At 46.8% G+C, this 19,580-nt stretch overlaps 1 protein-coding gene across 1 annotated transcript in view; it reads left to right on the forward strand.

Moving 5' to 3' along the window:
• Positions 1-19,580, forward strand: part of LAMB1 (laminin subunit beta 1) — a 47,878-nt gene that overhangs the window by 7,040 nt on the left and 21,258 nt on the right. Inside the window, exons 5-23 of the mRNA XM_064142483.1 lie at positions 536-724; positions 830-893; positions 2,561-2,763; positions 3,977-4,097; positions 4,221-4,409; positions 5,274-5,453; positions 6,131-6,243; positions 7,211-7,290; positions 9,453-9,588; positions 11,531-11,689; positions 12,447-12,574; positions 12,992-13,115; positions 15,660-15,864; positions 16,022-16,165; positions 16,262-16,493; positions 17,001-17,164; positions 17,620-17,844; positions 18,703-18,920; positions 19,024-19,120. Of these exons, the coding sequence (XP_063998553.1) occupies positions 536-724; positions 830-893; positions 2,561-2,763; positions 3,977-4,097; positions 4,221-4,409; positions 5,274-5,453; positions 6,131-6,243; positions 7,211-7,290; positions 9,453-9,588; positions 11,531-11,689; positions 12,447-12,574; positions 12,992-13,115; positions 15,660-15,864; positions 16,022-16,165; positions 16,262-16,493; positions 17,001-17,164; positions 17,620-17,844; positions 18,703-18,920; positions 19,024-19,120 (2,971 nt within the window). The remainder of the gene's footprint in view (positions 1-535; positions 725-829; positions 894-2,560; positions 2,764-3,976; positions 4,098-4,220; positions 4,410-5,273; positions 5,454-6,130; positions 6,244-7,210; positions 7,291-9,452; positions 9,589-11,530; positions 11,690-12,446; positions 12,575-12,991; positions 13,116-15,659; positions 15,865-16,021; positions 16,166-16,261; positions 16,494-17,000; positions 17,165-17,619; positions 17,845-18,702; positions 18,921-19,023; positions 19,121-19,580) is intronic.

Consider the following 19,580-nt stretch of genomic DNA (forward strand, 5'->3'; position numbering starts at 1 on the left):
TGCAGTGCAGAAGATGGCTGTAACTGGACAGTCATGCCAGAGCTTTTTTGAGCATCAAAAAGATCCTTGGGCAGCAGTGCTGGAGAGGAAGCACTGAACATGCCCTCCCAGTTTGTAACAGCAGAAGATGCTCATTAGGTAATTTGCAGAAGATTAAGCAAGGAGACGCTGTGCTGATTTCCACAAGGAACAGAAAAAAATCATCTTATCTTCCTAAAGCCCTGCTTCAACTCCCAGTTTTGAGAAAGGATTTAGAATCCAAAATGCTTAGAAGTTGGCTTATTTACTGTAAGCATACATAAGCAGTTGGCCACTGAGTGCTGTCTTTTTTTGAGATGGGTGGTACGTGGTTATCAAATGTCTGCCTCTGAGGAGAAAGTGGGATATCAGCAGAGAAACATTTCCAAATATTGGAGGCAATGCAGCGAGAGAGATTAAGATTGCATTAGGCAGGTTGCTCACACTTAAGAGCACTCAATATAAATGCAAGTAGTAGCAAAGTGAATAAAATCCCTTCTGATTGTCTTACTTTCAGACATTCCGTCCAGCTGCAATGTTGATAGAAAGATCATCTGATTTTGGAGAAACGTGGCAAGTATATAGGTATTTTGCTTATGACTGCGAGAGCTCATTTCCTGGGATTTCAACTGGACCCATGAAGAAAGTGGATGATATAATTTGTGATTCACGGTACTCGGACATTGAACCTTCAACGGAAGGAGAGGTCAGAGGGCCTTTTTTCCAATGTGCTCCTTGTTTTTCCATGCAAACTCAGAATCTCTGTTTTTAATGCTAAATCTTTCATTGTACTGTTTTTTTTTTGCTCTAGGTAATATATCGTGTTTTAGATCCTGCTTTTCGAATTGAAGATCCATACAGTCCAAGGATTCAGAGTATGTATGCAGCTACTTTCCAGACACCTTTGAAAGCATTTCTGTACTTACTTGCCTAAAAAACCCAGTAAGCCACAAATGAAGCCATGCACCAGCCTTTGAGTTTTGAAGTCACATGCATATGTTTGTGGTACGGTGTTTTTTCCTGACTCAGACAGTGACATGCTGGGAAATAATGATCAGTGTAGTCAACTCAAGTGATTGCTCTTGCACACATCCTTGTAGTTGGCCCTTTTCTTAATTGTCAGGGATTTGCTTTTGTTAAAACCCCCCTCTCCCCAAAATATGCTGAGATACCAAGAGAAACCTTGGAATCTGATTCTGTAATTGTACACTAGTCACAAAGATACCTTTGTAGCTCTGTGGGTTTTTTTGCTTGATTTTGCATTTGTAGCTAAAGCAAGGGAGTTGTGTTTTAGTGGGTTTGGGTTTTTTTCAGAGCATCAAAGTCGTGAGTTTGGAATGTTTGGTCTTGTTAGCACTAAATGGCTGGACTACATGGATCTGGACACTGGAATGGGCTGCCCAGGGAGGTGGTGGAGTCGCCGTCCCTGGAGCTGTTCAAGGCAGGATTGGACGTGGCACTTGGTGCCATGGTCTAGCCTTGAGCTCTGTGGTAAAGGGTTGGACTTGATGATCTGTGAGGTCTCTTCCAACCCTGATAATACTGTGATAATACTGTGATACTGTGATCTGGTCATAAAACACAAATTATTTTAGCATTCATGTACAGTCATGACCATCCCAGAATGCAAAGGCAGAGAGGCCTGATGCTGAACATGGCTCAGAGAGAAACCTCCTGGGGCATTTGGCCTGAGTAGGAAACTGCAGTGCTTGGTCTTAAATTTGACCTCTGATGTGATGTGCACTCTCAGTTTCAGTTTGTGTCTTTCAACATAAAACTAATGGGAGCAGAAGAAAGTATCTGAAGTGTCTAGTTGCTATACTAGTTGAATGGATTTTAACCAGCATTTTAAAGGAGAAACTCTGCTTTTGTGTGTTTGAAGTGCTTTTACAACCCTAGTTTCAAGGCTGTAAGAAATTAGAAGGATTCATACAGCAAAGCGAATATGCAGGTTGAATTAATTCCTGTAATACTGTCTTTGCATGGATTGTGCCTCGAGAACTTCTTTGTATTTGGTCAGTGATGGGGTGTTGCTACTTTGAGTGAAATGTAACTAACTACATTTACTAGGAAAGTTGGCATATAACTAAGGAGGATTGTTTGTGTCTTATTTCCAGCTAAGATTTTTTTTAAAAGGCTTATAACTCCTAAAGCTCTTGGTCCATTTGTCAGCAGTTCCTTAATATCAGGTCTTGCTCGTTCTACATTTTAAAGCCCCAAAGAACCAGTGTCTTTTTGGTAGTGGTATTGCACTTGTATTTAATATGTGTGTCTTTGTGTGTCTACAATAAAATAAGTGTTTTTAACCCTAAACTAATTATAGAGGGATTTATCTGTCATAAAATAGTGCACTTTAAAAAATGTTTTATTTGTGAGTATGAAGTGATGTGTAGTATGTGAGTGCTGAAATTAAATGTGTTCTAATTGTCCTATAGGAAGTGTGTTGAGAAATCACTCCTGGCTTCCTCCCATTCAATACAAGATCTAGTAAATAATTCCAAGATGGTACTCATTTGAGGGCTTTTTTGTGTGTCCTCTGCAGACCTATTAAAGATCACAAATCTGAGAGTCAAGTTCATCAAGCTGCACACACTGGGAGATAATCTCTTGGATTCTAGGATGGAGATCAGAGAGAAGTACTACTATGCCATCTATGACATGGTGGTTCGTGGGAACTGTTTCTGCTATGGACATGCCAGCGAGTGTGCGCCAGTGGATGGCTTTCCTGAAGAAGTGGAAGGGATGGTCAGTATTCCTGCATAAAGCTTTCCCTGTCTGTACCTCTTTTAAGAGGTTGGAACACAAATGTAAAGATGACATTCTGCCCCCTACTCTCCCAGCCTTTATTTTCAAACGAGAAAAACGATAAAGCTATTCCTCCTCACCAGACAACTCTGTCATTATTGGTGTTAATGGAGTACAGAGAGCTCAGATTAGGTGAAAATTGGTTTAGCATTCATTCCTTTTCTAGCTGTGTTCAAAGTTGATGTAATTAAAAGGCAGGAATACAGAATGGGAGTGTGACCCTGTGGGGTAGACATGATTACCTTAAAATTGGAGAGGAGAGAAGCATCAAAGGATGCTTTGTGAATCAAACATGACCTGTGTTTGCATCAGTCTATCAGCTGAGAAGTGGAGGCTGTAGCCCTAATTAACAGACAGTCCTGAGTTCTGAAGGCCGATCTTGCTGCCTGTGTTGTAAGCTGCTGTGCAAGTGTTACATCTCTTCTGAGTTCTCCTTTTTCCCGTGATTTTTGCCTGACAAGAAGTAATAGCACCTCTGTTAATGAGTGAGTTATTAACTGAATGAAAATGGGGAGATTGTGTGGGTTGTCCCAGGGGGCCACAGGGATGTTGGCAAGCTCTATTGCTGTGCGCTTTTGGTGCTGAGCAGCAGAAACAGTGCTAGTGCTAGTAGACCCCATCACTACGGCTGTAGTTGTCACACAGTTATTGTTGGTCTACTTGGTGCTTGTTTTGTGTATGTTGAAGGCAAAGTCTGAGACTGGTGGATGGTGTAAACTCTTGTTATCTTTGCTTTAAGTGGAAAGTGAGTGCTGGCCTAGTGATATGCTGATATAACTAGATGCATGTTAGTAGCTAATTAACAGCTAATAAACAGCTGACTTCTAGGTCTGAGAGGATTTTGTGATTATTGAGGCAGAACTGTGCACTCCTTGTTCATGTCTGAAAGTGTTTATTTAGTCATTAGTTCCAGTAAGGAAGGAAGGACAAATTTTTATGAGAACATGCTTACCTTGGCAGGTAAAGGATGCTTCCTGCATGCAGTTACATGTGTTACAATCTCTGAAAGTTATCTGTTATCTGCTAGCTTTATTTTGCACTAACTGAATGTAGCTTACTTTAGTTTTGTTGCAGGTTGTTTTTTCTGGTTGGTTGCTTGTCTTTTTCACTTTTATAACCAAATATATTCCTGTTTGTTTGGTTTTTAATGCAGGTCCATGGGCACTGTATGTGCAGACATAATACCAAAGGGTTAAACTGTGAACAGTGCTTGGATTTCTACCATGACTTACCCTGGCGACCTGCCGAAGGCCGCAACAGTAATGCATGCAAAAGTGAGTTAGTAGATGCAGAACTGGAGCGAGTTGTGCGCATGCTGTTGATTTGGAACTTGTCACAGTGTATAAAGTCCTGCACGTTCTTTGCTGCACTTACTCTGCTTTCTGTCTTTGCCACAGAGTGCAATTGCAATGGCCATTCCAGCCAGTGCCACTTCGACATGGCTGTGTACATGACGACAGGCAACACCAGTGGAGGAGTCTGTGACGACTGCCAGCACAACACCATAGGACGCAACTGCGAGCAATGCAAGCCATTCTACTTCCAGCACCCAGAGAGAGACCTGCGCGACCCTGACGTCTGCGAGCGTAAGTGCAGCCCTGCTGCTCGAGGTGGGAACGCCTGTGGCACCCTGACTGCCCCCCCAGTGCTTTCTCTGAAAAACTTGGGATTTGCTGTCCTTTATTTGGCCGGTACCATGCTCCTGAACAAAGGTCCTTGAGGGAATGTGGTTGTCTTAGAGGTCTTGAGCTAGCCTGGCTGGGTTTTGTTTTCTCTTCCAAGAGACATTTATCTGGTCTGTGATGGTTTGGGTGTTACCGCCCCCCCACACTTTAGAAGTTACCCAGACTAGTCTCAGCCGGCTCTGGGAATATGAATGAAGCTATTTATTTACAGCTAGCACAATATACAAGCAGATATTTACAGTATATACAGTTATATACAGAAACATACAAGGTAATAGAGAAACACAGCTCCCCTCCCAGAAACCTGAGGACCCAGGAGGGGCTCTTAACCACACCTGCACCTTCCCCCTGCCCCTCTCAACCTTACCCCAGTCCTAAAGAAGAATAGAGGTTCAGCCAAGAGGTTAAGAAGCAAAGGTGGGTGGAAGGTGAGGTTAAGGAGATGCAGCTCAGTCAGAAACCCAAAGCAGAGAGAGTCAAAATGGCGAGAGTGTTATCTGATGTTTTCATTTCTTCTTCAGCAAGACTCTGAGGGGAGTAGACATCACCATTGTCTTCCTTTCACAGCCTATGATCTTGTTCTTCTCACCAGAACATTCTACCCTGCTTCAAACTAGCACATGGTCATAAGGTGTTCATCCCACATTGTGCCTAATACTTACAGGAATGATACACTCTCTACATAGCAGCTAAATTTAATTCAGTGTGAGACTTGCCTTCTCTTTTGTAGTGGTTAACAGAATGTGCCCGATGCTTCTTTCTTAGCTTGCAACTGTGACCCAGCCGGCTCCCAGAATGGTGGCATCTGCGATCGCTACACTGATTTCTCCACTGGCCTGATTGCTGGACAATGCCGTTGTAAACTGTTTGTGGAAGGGGAGCGTTGTGACCTCTGTAAAGAAGGTTTCTATGGCCTGAGTGCCGATGACCCAGCGGGTTGTCAGTGTGAGTAAAAACATATGTTGCTTTATGTGCGATCAAAAGGGCTTCAAGGAGCTGTGAGAACTTGGTGTGTGGGGTGGATTTTTTCCTTTTGTTTCCCTTTTTTCATGTTCTTGCTTAAAAAAACTCCATTCTTTTAGATTTGCCATAGCTTAGAGTCCACCAATCCTTAAATCTCAGTTCCCCAGATGATCCTTATAGTGTATTTGGTAGAAATAATAGAATCTCCATATTTGTTTTTTAATAGCAAGTCTCTAAACCAGGCAAGTGTATAGGTGGTAGGCAGAGAATGCAGTAATCTCTGTCCTGGGAATTCAGGGCAAACATTAATGTAAATATTTAGAATCATAGAATTATAGAATCAAGCAGGTTGGAAGAGACCTCCAAGATCATCCAGTCCAACCTAGCACCCAGCCCTATCCAGTCAACTAGACCATGGCACTAAGTGCCTCATCCAGTCTTTTCTTGAACACCTCCAGGGATGGTGCCTCCACCACCTCCCTGGGCAGCCCATTCCAAAGGCAAATCACTCTCTCTGAAGAACTTCCTCCTAACATCCAGCCTATACCTACCCCGACACAACTTGAGACTGTCCCCTTGTTCTATTGGTAGTTGCATACTGTCTAGAATGTAACTCACATTCTATGTTTTGACCTGCATATTTGTATTTCCAAATCTAGCTTGTGCCTGTAACCCTCTGGGTACCCACCCCGGAGGGAATCCCTGCGATTCAGAGACAGGAAACTGCTATTGTAAACGCTTGGTGACAGGCAGACAGTGCAGTCAGTGCCTGGTAAGTAGTGTACCCTAAAATGCATTAAGAAACACTGGTGAAGGAGGCTGGTATGTGGAGGAAGGTGCTGGCCACCATCTCTGACTGCCTACAAGCATGTGCCTGGTGTTCAGGCTGGAGTGGGCATCTCAGGACATCAGGAGCTATAAAGTCTGCTGTGAGGCAAGTCAAGTCAAGAGCATCCAGGTTAGTTCTCAGGTCTGTAAGGACTAAAGCATTAAGGATACATGTAGTGGTTGCTCTGTGAAAAAGAGGCACCCCAAGCAGTTCTCTTGTAGCTATCACTGGGGTGGAAGACCAAATGGTAGGAGAAGCATGTTACCAAAAAATTGCTTACTATGCAGCCCATTGTTTTAAACAGGATTATTTCATACACATACATTTCCATACAGTGTTTATGCATGCTGGAGTGTTATAGAAACACACTGTCAGATAACTGAACATGTTTGTGTAAATGATGACAGTCTGTCTTATCTAACAATGAACTATATGGAAAAGCTAAACAAGTCTGTCTGTCTGACAAGCAAGCTGCAGGGCAGCAGCCATGCAAGGGCAGTGCCCCACACAAATGCTCACCAACCCACGTGCAGTTATTTGCTGTGGTGTGATGGACTGGACTGTGATTTTTTTATTTTAAACTCTTCGTGGATCCTGAGCCCAAACTGGAGTAAATGGTGCAGTGACTGAGGTCTCTGAGCTTAGATCCTCCTGAATCTCGTTTTTAAAGATGGAGCAGAAGGACATGTTGTTTTTTCCAAGGGTTTGACATGATCAAAAAGATGGAGGAGAACAGGTAGAGAAGTTGTGTTGGTGTTTGTAAGGGTAGACCTGCAACCAGAGGAGAATGTTTCATGGGTCGGGGGACAGTCTGGGATAGTTCATGCGTGAGTATTTTAAAATGTGCCTTTGGGGTAGATGGGCTTAAATCAGCACCAAGTTACAATACTGGTGATGTTTTCTCCCTCAGCCTGAGCACTGGGGCTTGAGCAATGACATGGATGGATGTCGGCCATGCGACTGCGACCAGGGAGGAGCACTAAACAACAAGTGAGTCTTCGCCTGGGTACTTCTCTGTTATTAGTCACCCTTGTGGGTTTCAGCTTGCTGGCCACTGCAACATCCAGGGCTCAGTGTGCCTCTGGAAGAGGACGTTTGGGATGGTCTTTTGTCTCCAAAAAGTAGTAAATCTTGACTGCAGCACAGGGTGGCAGACATCTATGTCTTTCCCATGCTGAGTAGCCTCTATTTGTGCCACTGGTGCAGGTAAAATTGCTTGTAGCGTAGCTCTGCTATTGGTTATCCAGAGTAGGAGCCATGGATTGAGCTTTGCCTTGGTCATAACCCAGAGTATGGTCCATGTGAAAGCTTTGCTCTCACAGGGTCAAAGCAAGAATCGGGTTGTGATGTGGACCATCAGTCTAGTTCTTGATTTGCTCCTAAACTGACCCTTTGTTCAGTCAGTCGACCAGTACTGCTGTAGCTGTGCAGTGTTACTGCACTGACCTAGTGGTGCCATACGGGGTGAAATGTGGACCTGGAAGCACCCACTTGGCAAATGGAAGTTTTTAAGAGTAAAGCACAGGTTTTGAAGATGCATTTCTCAATAAGAGCATGGAATATTCCTGGTTTAAATGCCTGGTCAGACAGGTGCTGGATAGTCAGACTGCTTCTCCAAACAGAGCATTTTTCTGTGCATTAGGTGTGTGTCCAAGCCCATTGCTTTTCAACATCAGTGTGTGCTTCACTCTTTATTTCTTTCCTCTCCACAAATGCTTTGAAACACTTTGTTTTTATTGAAAGCCACAGAAGTTTCCCAAGGAGATGGACAAACTGTTTCCCACTAGAGCCCACAGGACTGCACCAGTGGAGCTTGGGACTGGTCTCAGTGTGTCTCCCGCAGGTCTTCACAGCCTGCAGACACCCCATAAGTGGCTGGATTGCCGTGGGAATGTCCTGTAGTACATCTCTCTCCTCTGCTTCTGCATGAATTATTAGCCCTTGGCAGACAGCAGTCATTAGTGATTATTTACTCCTCTGTGCTTGCTCTCTGAGCACAGATTGGTGACACCACACAGCTTACTGTGGCTCCCCCAGTGCAGCTGCTTCCGGGGCTTTGGGATACGCTCAGCCTATGCCCAGCAAGGCTTTGCAGCCTGTTTCCCATGTGCTGAGCCCAGCAATTGCAAAACCATGTGGGACGGGGATGTGCGTGGTCCTGGCAAGGGCAGGGAGCAGCTGTGCTTTCCTCCGGTTGCAGGAGAACCATGAAGCCTGGCTCAAGCTCCTGGCTTTGTTCTCCACACTAGAAAGGAGCTTTGCCTGCCCTGGGGCTCCTTTCAGATGCTGAATTGCCTTCCGGCCCTCATTTAGGGTGTGGGATGCAACCCCACCTCACCCAAAGTACATCCCTGTGCTGTAATCCAGACAGTGAAAGGGAAATTTCCTAGCTCCCCTCCTGGGGCAGCTAGGGCAGTTGTGGCATCTCCAAGTGAATCTCTGCAATTTCAAAGATGGTTTCAGTTAAAAATGAACTCTTGGAATGGGAACTTGAAAAGCCTGGAGATTTTCCAGGAAAACCAGAGGGGCTTGGGTTTAGAAAATATTTCTTAAATCCCACTCCAGTTTAAAGAAAGGGGCATGTTTTGGTGGACCATGAAAGATTCCTATGAAAAAGTGTGACTGGGCAGATCTAAAGATACAACCTGCCCATGGGGTCTTCATAATGTGGGCTTGACTCTTTAGGGAGAATAAAACCACCAAAAGGCAATTTGGGGATAAAGCTATATTAAGAAAAGAAAGTAGCTCATTGTGAAGTAAGTGGAGTTGCTGTATGTCACACTGGACAGACCTGCCTTCCCTAGGGATGGCTCTGCCTCCACGTCTTTGGCTGTGTCCATCCTACTTCAGAGCAGCCAGGTGTGGTTTTACATCTGCACGTTGCTGCTGGTGGGTGACCTCTCAGGATGTCCTTTGCAGCATACAAGAGCAGCTGAGTGACCCAAGGCATACAGTGTCAATCATGTTCTTGCATTGCCTGAGCCCATATAAACAGATATGCTGCTTGCCCAAAAATATCTTCTGTCTAGATGCAGCTGTGTCTGGAAGAGCTTCTTCTCCTGTGTCACTTAAAATGTCAAACCAGAAGATGACTCTAGCACTGTCTCAGCATAGCCACAGTGTGTTGTAAATTCATTGCTCTTCTCTCTTAGCTGCTCAAGTGAATCTGGCCAATGCACATGCCGGCCCCACATGTTTGGACGTCAGTGCAACCAGGTGGAGCCTGGCTATTACTTCATTTCACTTGATCATTACATCTATGAGGCGGAGGAAGCCAGCTTGGGTCCCGTGAGTAGCAGTTTTTGTGGGCTTGTGTGTCTGGACAGTTGTGGGAAACTTGTTTCACCATTTGGATGTTGGACGCATCTGTTTTATACCTTGAGTGTTTTTGCAATTAAAACATGGAAAACGAGAAACTGAATTGTGTCAGAAAACAATCTTGTACCTCTTCCATCTTAGTATTGATAAATAATGTAGTCACTGAGGGGAAAAACCCTTTCATCATATCTGTACAGTTAGTTTCCTGTGAGCGTCTCTCTGTCTGTACCCCATTGCAGTGGGATACTGACACTGGCTCTCCTCTTTGGTGCCACTGAAAACAGGAGGAAACAAAGCATGCATTTAAGCACATGTTGCCATTTTTAGTCTCTGCACAGCAATAGCATTTCTTTTCTCAATGACTAGAACCATAATTGCTTGTGCAAAAAACTGATTTTGTAAGAGAGGTTGCTTCTGGCTTGTTTTGCCTCCTGAAAGGGTACACTGTGATCTCTGAGTTGTTCTGATCACCACTGCACAGCCTTGCTTTTAATTTATTAATAGCAGCTAGGTGATTACATCAATTATTTTTGCCTCTAGCAAGGAGTCAGGGAGATAACCACTTCTGTAAAGCAGCAGACCACTCTGTCTGCAATTGGGGCACTTGATCCTAATGCATTTATTTCAAGCAAAATGTAGCCACTTTGCAGTTTCAGCTAAGGAAGAGTATTTTTGCTCTTAGATAACTGCAGAAAGGGAAGAGGATGCACATCAAAAGTTAGACCACAGCAGAGGGTGTGTGATATGACAGACTTTTTCATGCATTTGGGTTTGCCCAGCTGGAGAAGTGGTGTCTGAGACCTCACTGAAGCTTGAGTATGGAGGAGCCCAATGTGAAAACACACCTTGCCAAGCAGAGCATGGGGATGTGCTGCTGGTTTGCTTTTTGAACCCTCCAGAACAAACAATTTTTCAAAGTTCCGATATTGAAGCTACTGGAAGCTTTCTTACAAATTTTGTGGCATAATAATAACTGTAAATTCCCAGGCAGGGGCCTAGCACAAGACAAAGTGACACAGCTGCAAGGATTTTCAGGTAGTGCCACACCCCTGTGCTCTCCACAGCTGCATGCCCTTGTTCATGTCCTGCCTACTGTTCTTTCTGGGGAGCTCCAAGCCTTTGTGCAAAGTGAAAGGGTAATAAATTATAGCTAGGCTGCCTTCAAAGAGTGTGAGAATGCCTAAGGGGACATCCTGAAGTGATATGTGTGTATATATATATATGGGTATTTCCTTGCATTTTATGCCTTTCTACTGAAGCAGCTTCCGTAGGAATGTACAGGATGTTGTTCTGCAGAGGGAGAACTATTCATGGATGCAGATATAGTTGAAACAGGAAGTTTCAGCACTACACGTTTCCATTTTCCATTGCCTTTTTCTTCTTTGCTTGATAGAAAGAGTAGCAGATAAAAACCTCTTGCCTCAGACTGAAAGAAGTGACCACATATTGATTTGACTATTGGGCATCTGTTGGTGATTAAGGTCTCTTTTATTTAGTCATGACCTGCTCGTGATGGCCATGATCTGCTTCTCAAATGTTACCCTGAGGAGTGGTTTGGATTAGCCTAGTGTTGTCAGGAAGTAATTAGCACTCAACTTGGACAGTTGATAGAACAGATCTGTGCCACTTCAGCAAATTCTGCTGCTACAAGTATGATGTGAAAGTCCTTACACTGAATGAGGTGCTGTAGCTGATGGGTTAGTTACAGTGAGTTCTTTAATCTTTCTTGTTTGTCATGTATTGTTAAGTGGAAGGACAACAGCATGCACACACAGGAGTCTAAAGTAGAATTTGTGCTCTCTGGGATGCAAAGGATGCTGCAGCACAGAAGTGATCCATCTGCAGAACTCATCACAGAGTCCTGTGGGGCTCACAAATTCACTGTTAAAATTTCTGTTTCCCCTTTTTGTAGGGAGTAAACATCATAGAGCGCCAGTACACGCCAGACCGCACCCCCTCATGGACAGGCATAGGATTTGTAAGGGTCCCTGAGGGGGCATACCTGGAATTCTATATTGACAACATCCCCTACTCCATGGAATACGATATTCTGGTCCGCTATGAGCCACAGGTAGGTCTGGCTGTCCCACTACAGGACTAACAGCAGTCCAGCACTTCCAAGAGACACTGGGACTCAAAGACAAGGATGGACACTCGGTTAAGTGTCTGAGATTTGTGAAAATCCACAAAGATGTTGTTTATTACTAGTCTTATTTGCTGTACAGTTTCTTTTATTGTATCATTTCAACATCTATTTAGTGAGCAAATCGAAAAGTGACAAATCTTATCAGGACAGATTAGATTATATTATAAATCTGGCATCAGTCAGACAGCCTTCTAATGGGCAGAAAGACTGTTATGTGCCTTAAGAGACATATTGCCCATGTTGGATATGGAATGCTTGCAGCTGAATGTTTACAAGTGGTCAGATTTGACTGGAAGGGTGAAGGAAAAGAGAAAAGTTCCCCTAGCAATGTACCTAAAGCTTGTCAGCAATTGACTGCAGTGAAATACTCGGGTGCAGTACCTAGAGGTGGGGAGGGAAAAGGAGGTTAGCAAGCACTCTGCTAATACTATGCCACAGATGGGGCTGCTGACCACCTGCACCTAATCATGTCTTTGGGAGGGAGAGAAGCTGTTGTACTGAAAGATGCCCAGGAGTACTTTCCTTGTTAAGCCTCAGTCCAAACCTGCAGCCAGTAGATGCCCCATGGATGCTGGAGCTGCAGCCCTGTCCTCCGCAGGGCACAGTGACCACCCTGTCTGTGTACATGCTTTTCCTGGCCTTCCGGACACTGCTTGATGCTCATAATCCTTTATTTCCCCAGTTGCCAGACCAGTGGGAAAAAGCTGTGATCAGCGTCTCGCGTCCAGGCAAGATTCCCACGGGTAGCCGGTGTGGCAATACAGTTCCTGATGATGATAATCAGGTTGTCTCGCTGTCACCTGGCTCCAGGTCAGTATAACTGGATGGGCCAAAAGGAATTCAAGTATTAACAATTGAAACAGAGTAATTTCACATTTTCAGCTTGCTATGGCCTCTGAAAATTTAATTCCCAGTGAGTTATAAAAACATATTTAGGACTGTGTCTGGAGACCCAAAGCTTTAAAGTTTATTCTTGTTTTCTTATTTGTTTTGTAATTAAAAGAGGGAGAGGGTGTTTGCACAGTCTGTGAGTGAACATTGGTATGCCTCTTTACCTTGCCAATAAGCTTTTCTGGTTTTGGCTTGCACATGCCTCCAGACTGCCTCTTTCACATTGTAGCTTTTGTTCTGCCTGCTTTCCATTATCTCAGTAGCTTTATGGCCTACCTGTAATGCTTTATGGTGCTGGACATTTGCAGTAAGAATGGTTTCCTGTTCCTAATTCAGGTATGTTGTTCTTCCTCGGCCTGTCTGCTTTGAGAAGGGGCTGAATTACACCATCCGCCTGGAGCTGCCCCAGTACTCCTCTGTGGATACGGAGATGGAGAGCCCCTACACGCTCATTGACTCTGTGAGCAGCATTTCCTTCGGGGGTGCTCTGTGGTAAAAGTGTTTCAAAGCCTGAAAGTGTGTCTGTTCTGGCACTGTGTCTGAGTGTCTGAACAGCATAAAGTAGCATAGGTTGCTTCAGTCTCAGCATGGATTGTTTTGCTGCAGATCTGCAGCTAGTTCCGCAGACCTGTAGTTTCTTTGGGGAGGTTAACGTGTGCCATGTAGGTTATGGATGTTGGTGCCAGCCTTTCTCTTTGGAATGGGTAGAATTTGGTAGATTGGCCAGAATTTGGTAGGTATCAGAACAACTGCACCAAAACCTGGAGAAATACCTTCATTTCACAGAATTGTCAGGGTTGGAAGAGACCTCAGGGGTCATCTTAGTTCCAACCCCTCTGCTGTGGACAGGGACACTTTCCACTAGATCAGGTTGCCCAGAGCTACATCCAGCCTGGCCTTAAAAACATCCAGGAATGGGGCTTCCATCACCTCCTTGGGCAACCTGTTCCAGTGTCTCACCACCCTTATGGCGAAGAACTTCTTCCTAACATCTAATCTAAATCTGCCCCTCTCTAGCTTGTATCTGTTCTCTCTAGTCCTATCACTACTCAACACCTTAAAATTTCCTCAGCAGCTTTCTTGTAGGCCCCCTTCAGATACTGGAAGGCCACAATAAGGTCTCCTCAGAGCCTTCTCTTCTCCAAACTGAACAACCCCAGCTCTCTCAGCCTGTCCTCACAGGAGAGGAGCTCCAGCCCTCTGATCGTCCTCATTTACCCTTCTCTGGACACATTCCAGCATGTCTGTATCTTTCCTGTGATAGGGGCTCCAGAACTGGACACAGTACTCCAGGTGGGGTCTCACAAGAGCAGTGTGGAGGGGGAGAATCATCTCTTTTGACCTGCTGGCTACACTTCTCTTGATGTAGCCCAGGATACAATTGGCTTTCTGGGCTGCAAGTGCACACTGGCAGCTCATGTAGAGCTTCTCATCCACCAGCACCTTACAAGTCCTTTTCTCTAGGGCTGCTTTCAAGCCAGTCACTGCCCAGCCTGTATCAGTGCCTGAGATTGCCCCAACCCTACACATGGTTTTATTGAACCTCATGAGGTTGGCATGGGCCCATCTCTCCAGCTTGTCAGCACCCCCTGGATGAATCCCTTCCCTCCAGTGTGTCAGCCACACCACACAGCTTGGTGCCATCAACAAACTTGCTGAGTGTACACTCAATGCCAGTGTTGCCAGTGAAGATGTTAAACAAGACTGGTCCCAGTACTGATCCTTGAGGGACTCCACTTGTCACTGGCCTTCACTTGGACATGGACCTATAGACAGCCATTCTTTGGGTGTGGCCATCAAGCCAATTTTTTTATCCACTGAGTGGTCCATCCATCAAAACCATATTTTACCATCTTGGACATCATGTGGGACAGTATCAAAGGCTTTGTTTAGGTCCAGATGAATGACGTCAGCTGCTCTCGTCTATTGATGTTGTGACCTTGTCATAGAAGGCCACCAGGTTTGGCAGGCACGATTGCCCTTGCTGAAGCCATGTTGATTGTACCAAATCACCTCTTCCTTATTTTTCTGCCTTGGCAGTGCCTCCAGGAGGATCTGCTCCATGATCTTACCAGACACAGAGGTGAGACTGGTAGGCTTATAGTTCCCTGTCTCTTCTTTCCCTTTCTGGAAATGGGAGCTATATTTCCCCTTTTCCAGTCAGTGGGGTCTTCCCCAGGCTGCCATGACTTTTGGAATATAGTAGAAACTGGTTTAGTGACCTTGTCCCCCAGTTTTCTCAGCACCCATGGGTGTATCCTGTCAGGTCCCGTGGACTCATACATTCTCAAGTTCTTTAGGTGGTCAAGAACCTGAGCTTCTCTTCCCGTGGGCAGTTCCTTCTTCCCGTGGGCAGTTCCTTCTTCCCGTGGGCAGTTCCTTCTTCCCGTGGGCAGTTCCTTCTTCCCGCCCCACCATTATCTTCTATGTCTGGGGAGTGTAGCTGGAGCTTTTGACAGTGAAGACAGAGGTAAAGAAGCTGTTGAGAACCTCAGCCTTCGCCACATCTCTTGTCATCAGTTCCCCCATTCCTTTCTGAGGAGGCCTACACCTTCCTTAGTCTTCCTTTTGCCATTAATGTACTTCTAGAAACTTTTGCTATTCCCCTTGATCTCACAGGCTAGATTTTATTCTGAGTTTTAGCTTTTCTAACCAGGTCTCTTGTTGCTCAGGCAGCTTCCTTATATGCCCATCATTCTAGCTGTCCTTTCTGCCACTCCTTGTAGAGTTTCTTTTTGTGTGACTGTCTAGGAATTCCTTGCTCACCCAGGCAGGTGTCATAGCATGCTTTCCTGCCTTCCTTTTCATCAATATACTTTGCTCCTGGGCATAGAGAAGGTGATCCTTGAATATGGACCAGCTGTGCTGGGCCTCCCTTCCCAATTCTCTCTAGCTGTTTGGCTGAAGGAGGATGATAGGAAGTGGAATAACACTACATTTTTACAATTGTGGTGGAGGCTATTTATAAGCAGTGACATTTAATCGTTTTACATTTGTTTTGTAGCTTGTTCTCATGCCCTACTGCAAATCGCTGGACATATTCACAGTGGGAGGCTCAGGTGAAGACGTGGTCACGAACAGTGCTTGGGAAACTTTCCAACGATACCGGTGTCTGGAAAACAGCAGGAGTGTTGTGAAAACCCCCATGACTGATGTCTGCAGGAACATCATATTCAGCATTTCTGCACTACTACATGAGACTGCATTATGTATGTAACCACCTACTTGTTAGGCAAACTGCCTGGGGGCTGGATGGCACTTGCAGGCAGAGCAGTTTGCATGGGGAAGGAGTGTGCTTGGCATGAGGCAAGTTGCTCATATCCTGTACCGTAGTATTCACTCCCTCTGATGCTTTTCTCCACTCAGCGTGCCAGTGTGACCCTCAGGGCTCCCTGAGTTCAGTGTGTGACCCCAGCGGAGGACAGTGCCAGTGTCGTCCCAATGTTGTCGGAAGACAGTGCGACAGATGCGCCCCTGGCACCTTTGGGTTTGGGCCAAGCGGATGCCGACGTACGTTAAACCCTTGGCTTCGAGCTGTGATGCTGTCGGTGCCCTGCGTTTAGGACATGCCATGGAAACATGACCCTTCTCCTCCTCTCTTTGCAGCGTGCGAGTGCCACGTTCAAGGCTCTTACAATACCTTCTGTGATGCAGAAACAGGCCAGTGCCACTGCTTCCCTGGGGTGTATGGGCGACAGTGCGACCACTGCTTGCCCAACTTCTGGGGCTTCCCCAACTGCCAGCCCTGCCACTGCAATGGCCATGCTGATGATTGCAACCCCTACACTGGGGAGTGCCTGAGCTGCCGGGACCACACAGCAGGGCACAACTGTGAGAGGTATGGCATGTGCACCCCCTCTTTGACCCTTCTCCTTGCCTACAGCAGAATGGGCACAGAAGCTGTTTACCTCTGGCACTGGTGCTCAAACAGGTGTGAAGCCACACTAAAAGTCCCCGGATCCTGGGAGCCAGAGCAATGCTGGTGGTCACAGAGGAAGACGGGAGCAGGGACCCCATCTTCTCTGCCCATAGCCTTGCACCTCCAACCAGCACCTGCCCAGGTAGCTGAGAGCACATTGCAAGATCCCACGTCTTCATAGAGGCTTTACCCATTGCAAGTCTCCTGAGAGGCATCTGCCTTGAGTCTCCTGCTCATATACCAGTGTACACCAGACAAATTTGCCTTTATAGACGCAGCTGCTTGTAGTGTGAGTGACATGGGAGAGCCATGTGGATGTTTCTGCCCTTTGGTTCCTCACAGTGGTTGAAAGCCTGGGGTGCAATTACTGCAAGGCTGTGGTCTGTTTGCCTGCGGTCCCCTGCATTCTCTCTATCCTTTGTGCAGGTGCCAGGCTGGCTACTACGGAGACCCTGTGCTGGGATCAGGCGACCACTGCCGCCCCTGCCCTTGCCCTGATGGCCCTGAGAGTGGACGCCAGTTTGCCAGTGGCTGTTACCAGGACCCAATCACACTGCAAGTCGTGTGTGTCTGTAGCACAGGATACATAGGTACTGGTTGGGTTGAACCTTGTGGTGGGATGCAATTGTGTTCTCATGAGTTGTTGGATATGACCACAGCACCAGCATCAACGTGTTGCTGCTGGAGGTTGGCAGCAGTTGGAATATGCCAGGGCAGAGTGGCTTGTGCAGGCAATGCCAACACTGCTGTGACTCATCCACAGCAACAAGGTGGTCAGCAGGGGTGGACAGGACAGTAGTGGAATTGAGAGGATGGGTGTGCTGGCAGCTGGGCTGCAGCACTATGTTGTGGTGCCTCAGGTGGTACCATCCATGCTGCACCAAGCTGCTGCAGTCTCACCAAGTGCTGTCTCTGCGGCTTTGAGCTGATCTGATTAACCCCCCCCCACTAATGGCCGTTATGGTCTTGCCTCAGTCTTGCCGTTTGTGGGGCTGCGCTAGTGAGCTGCGTCGGTAATTCCCACCGTGCCTGTTTGTTCAAACAGGCAGTCGATGTGATGAATGTGCGTCTGGCTTCTTTGGGAGCCCTGATGAGGTTGGTGGCGCCTGCCAGCCATGCCAGTGCAACAACAACATCGACACCACTGACCCGGAGGCCTGCAACAAGAGGACAGGAACGTGCGTGAAGTGTCTCTATCACACCGAGGGCGAAAACTGCCAATTCTGCCAACAGGGCTACTATGGGAGTGCCCTGCAGCAAGACTGCAGAAGTGAGTGGGGACACACAGCCGCAACCACTCTGCCAGCCTTGTCATAGGGTGGCAGTGGCCACCTGAAATCTTTTTAATTTAGCGGGGAGAATTTGGGGTGGAGGGGGAAACCTCATTTCCACCAGCTGAAGCTTGAATGCAGCTGCCTTGCTACTGAGCAGGTCTCCTGGCCTGGGAGGTGAGTCCTTTGCATTTGACAGGAAGAGTAGGGACAGCACCTACACGTGCTGAAAGGATCGGCTTTTGTGGGAAGAGGGTTTCTTGCCCTCTTGTTAGCAGTCTTTGTTTCCCTGTTCTCGAGAGACAGAGGTGATGGGGTGAGGGTTTGACTCTTGTTTAAACCAGTGTCCCTGCGGATTTGGCTGGAGGAGCTGAACCAGGTGGTGGGGAGGCAGACCCTTCTCTCCCTTTCCACCAGATGCAGCCCAGCAGGACAGGCAGGCTGCTGGGTGTGTGAACACAGGCCTGCCCTGCTTGGCATGCCGTCAGCTGCTCCAAAAAAGTCTATCACCATAGCCAGCTGACAGGAGTCAGGTCAGCTTGGCCTTTGGTTCTGTACAGAGAGAGGAAAGGACAAGATGAGGAAGGATGGGCTGCTTGGATGAAGTGCTCCCCTGCTTAGATGAAGGGCTCCTGTCACTTTCTGTATGCTGGAAGAGAAGCCATAGAAGTGGCCAGCCTGGAACATGAGAGCTCTTGCTCAGAGCTGGGTGTCACTGGGTGTCATGCAGCACTGGGTCAGCAAAGCCTGGTCATGGGCATTGGCATGTGCCAGTATCTGCCCACCTCTGGGAACTCCAGGCAGTCTGTTAATCAGAGGACAAGAGACATTAAAGCAGTACCCTCTTTCCCTCACAGAGTGTGTCTGCAATGTTCTGGGCACTGTTCAAGAGGACTGTGAGGGTCCAGAGAGCTGCCAGTGTGAAGCAGCCACAGGGCAGTGCCAGTGCCTCCCCAACGTGGTAGGGCAAACCTGCGACCGCTGTGCCCCCAACACATGGAGGCTTGCCAGTGGCACCGGCTGTGAGCAATGCGACTGTGACCCTGCACGTTCCCTTGGGCCTGCTTGCAACGAGGTGAGGAAGACATGGGCCATGCTTCAACACCTTGGCCTTTGCTCTGGTGTGGGGCTAAGCAGCTGAGGTGGTCACATCTCCTGTTGTGGTTGTGTTTTGGCAGTTCACAGGGCAGTGCCACTGCATGCCAGGCTTCGGAGGCCGGACCTGCCGGGAGTGCCAGGAGCTATTCTGGGGTGACCCAGCTGTGGAGTGCCAAGGTGAGTCCAATCCCAATGCCTGCTGTAACTGCTCTTTCTGGAAATGGCTCATCTGCCCTTCAGTTTGCTGGGACACCCTTGCTGGGAGTATCCCCTTTAAGTGAGACAAGTCAGTGGCCACATGAGCCTTGAAAATGAGGGAGGAAGGCATGGCTGGGTCTGTCCTTTGGTGGCTCTGCAGACAGGAGGTCTGGTAGGAGTCTGATCTGGCACTTGACTGGTTTAGTTCATTTCTTGTTGGATCCCGAGTTAGAAACAAACCTCTGAAAACTAATTCTTCATTCACTGTTAAGTTGCAGTTCTGTCAGGTGAGCTGCTGTGGTAAGAAAGCATATTGCAAGTGTTTGGGTTTGAGAACTGGTCTGTCAGTTCTTGTGTCTTGTTAGGGAGATAGCCTGATGAAATAAGGGTTTTGATTTAGTAGAGGACTTCACAGAATCACAGAAATATTCAGGCTGGG

Source organism: Pogoniulus pusillus, chromosome 4, assembly GCF_015220805.1.
Source record: "Pogoniulus pusillus isolate bPogPus1 chromosome 4, bPogPus1.pri, whole genome shotgun sequence".
NCBI lineage: Eukaryota > Metazoa > Chordata > Aves > Piciformes > Lybiidae > Pogoniulus > Pogoniulus pusillus.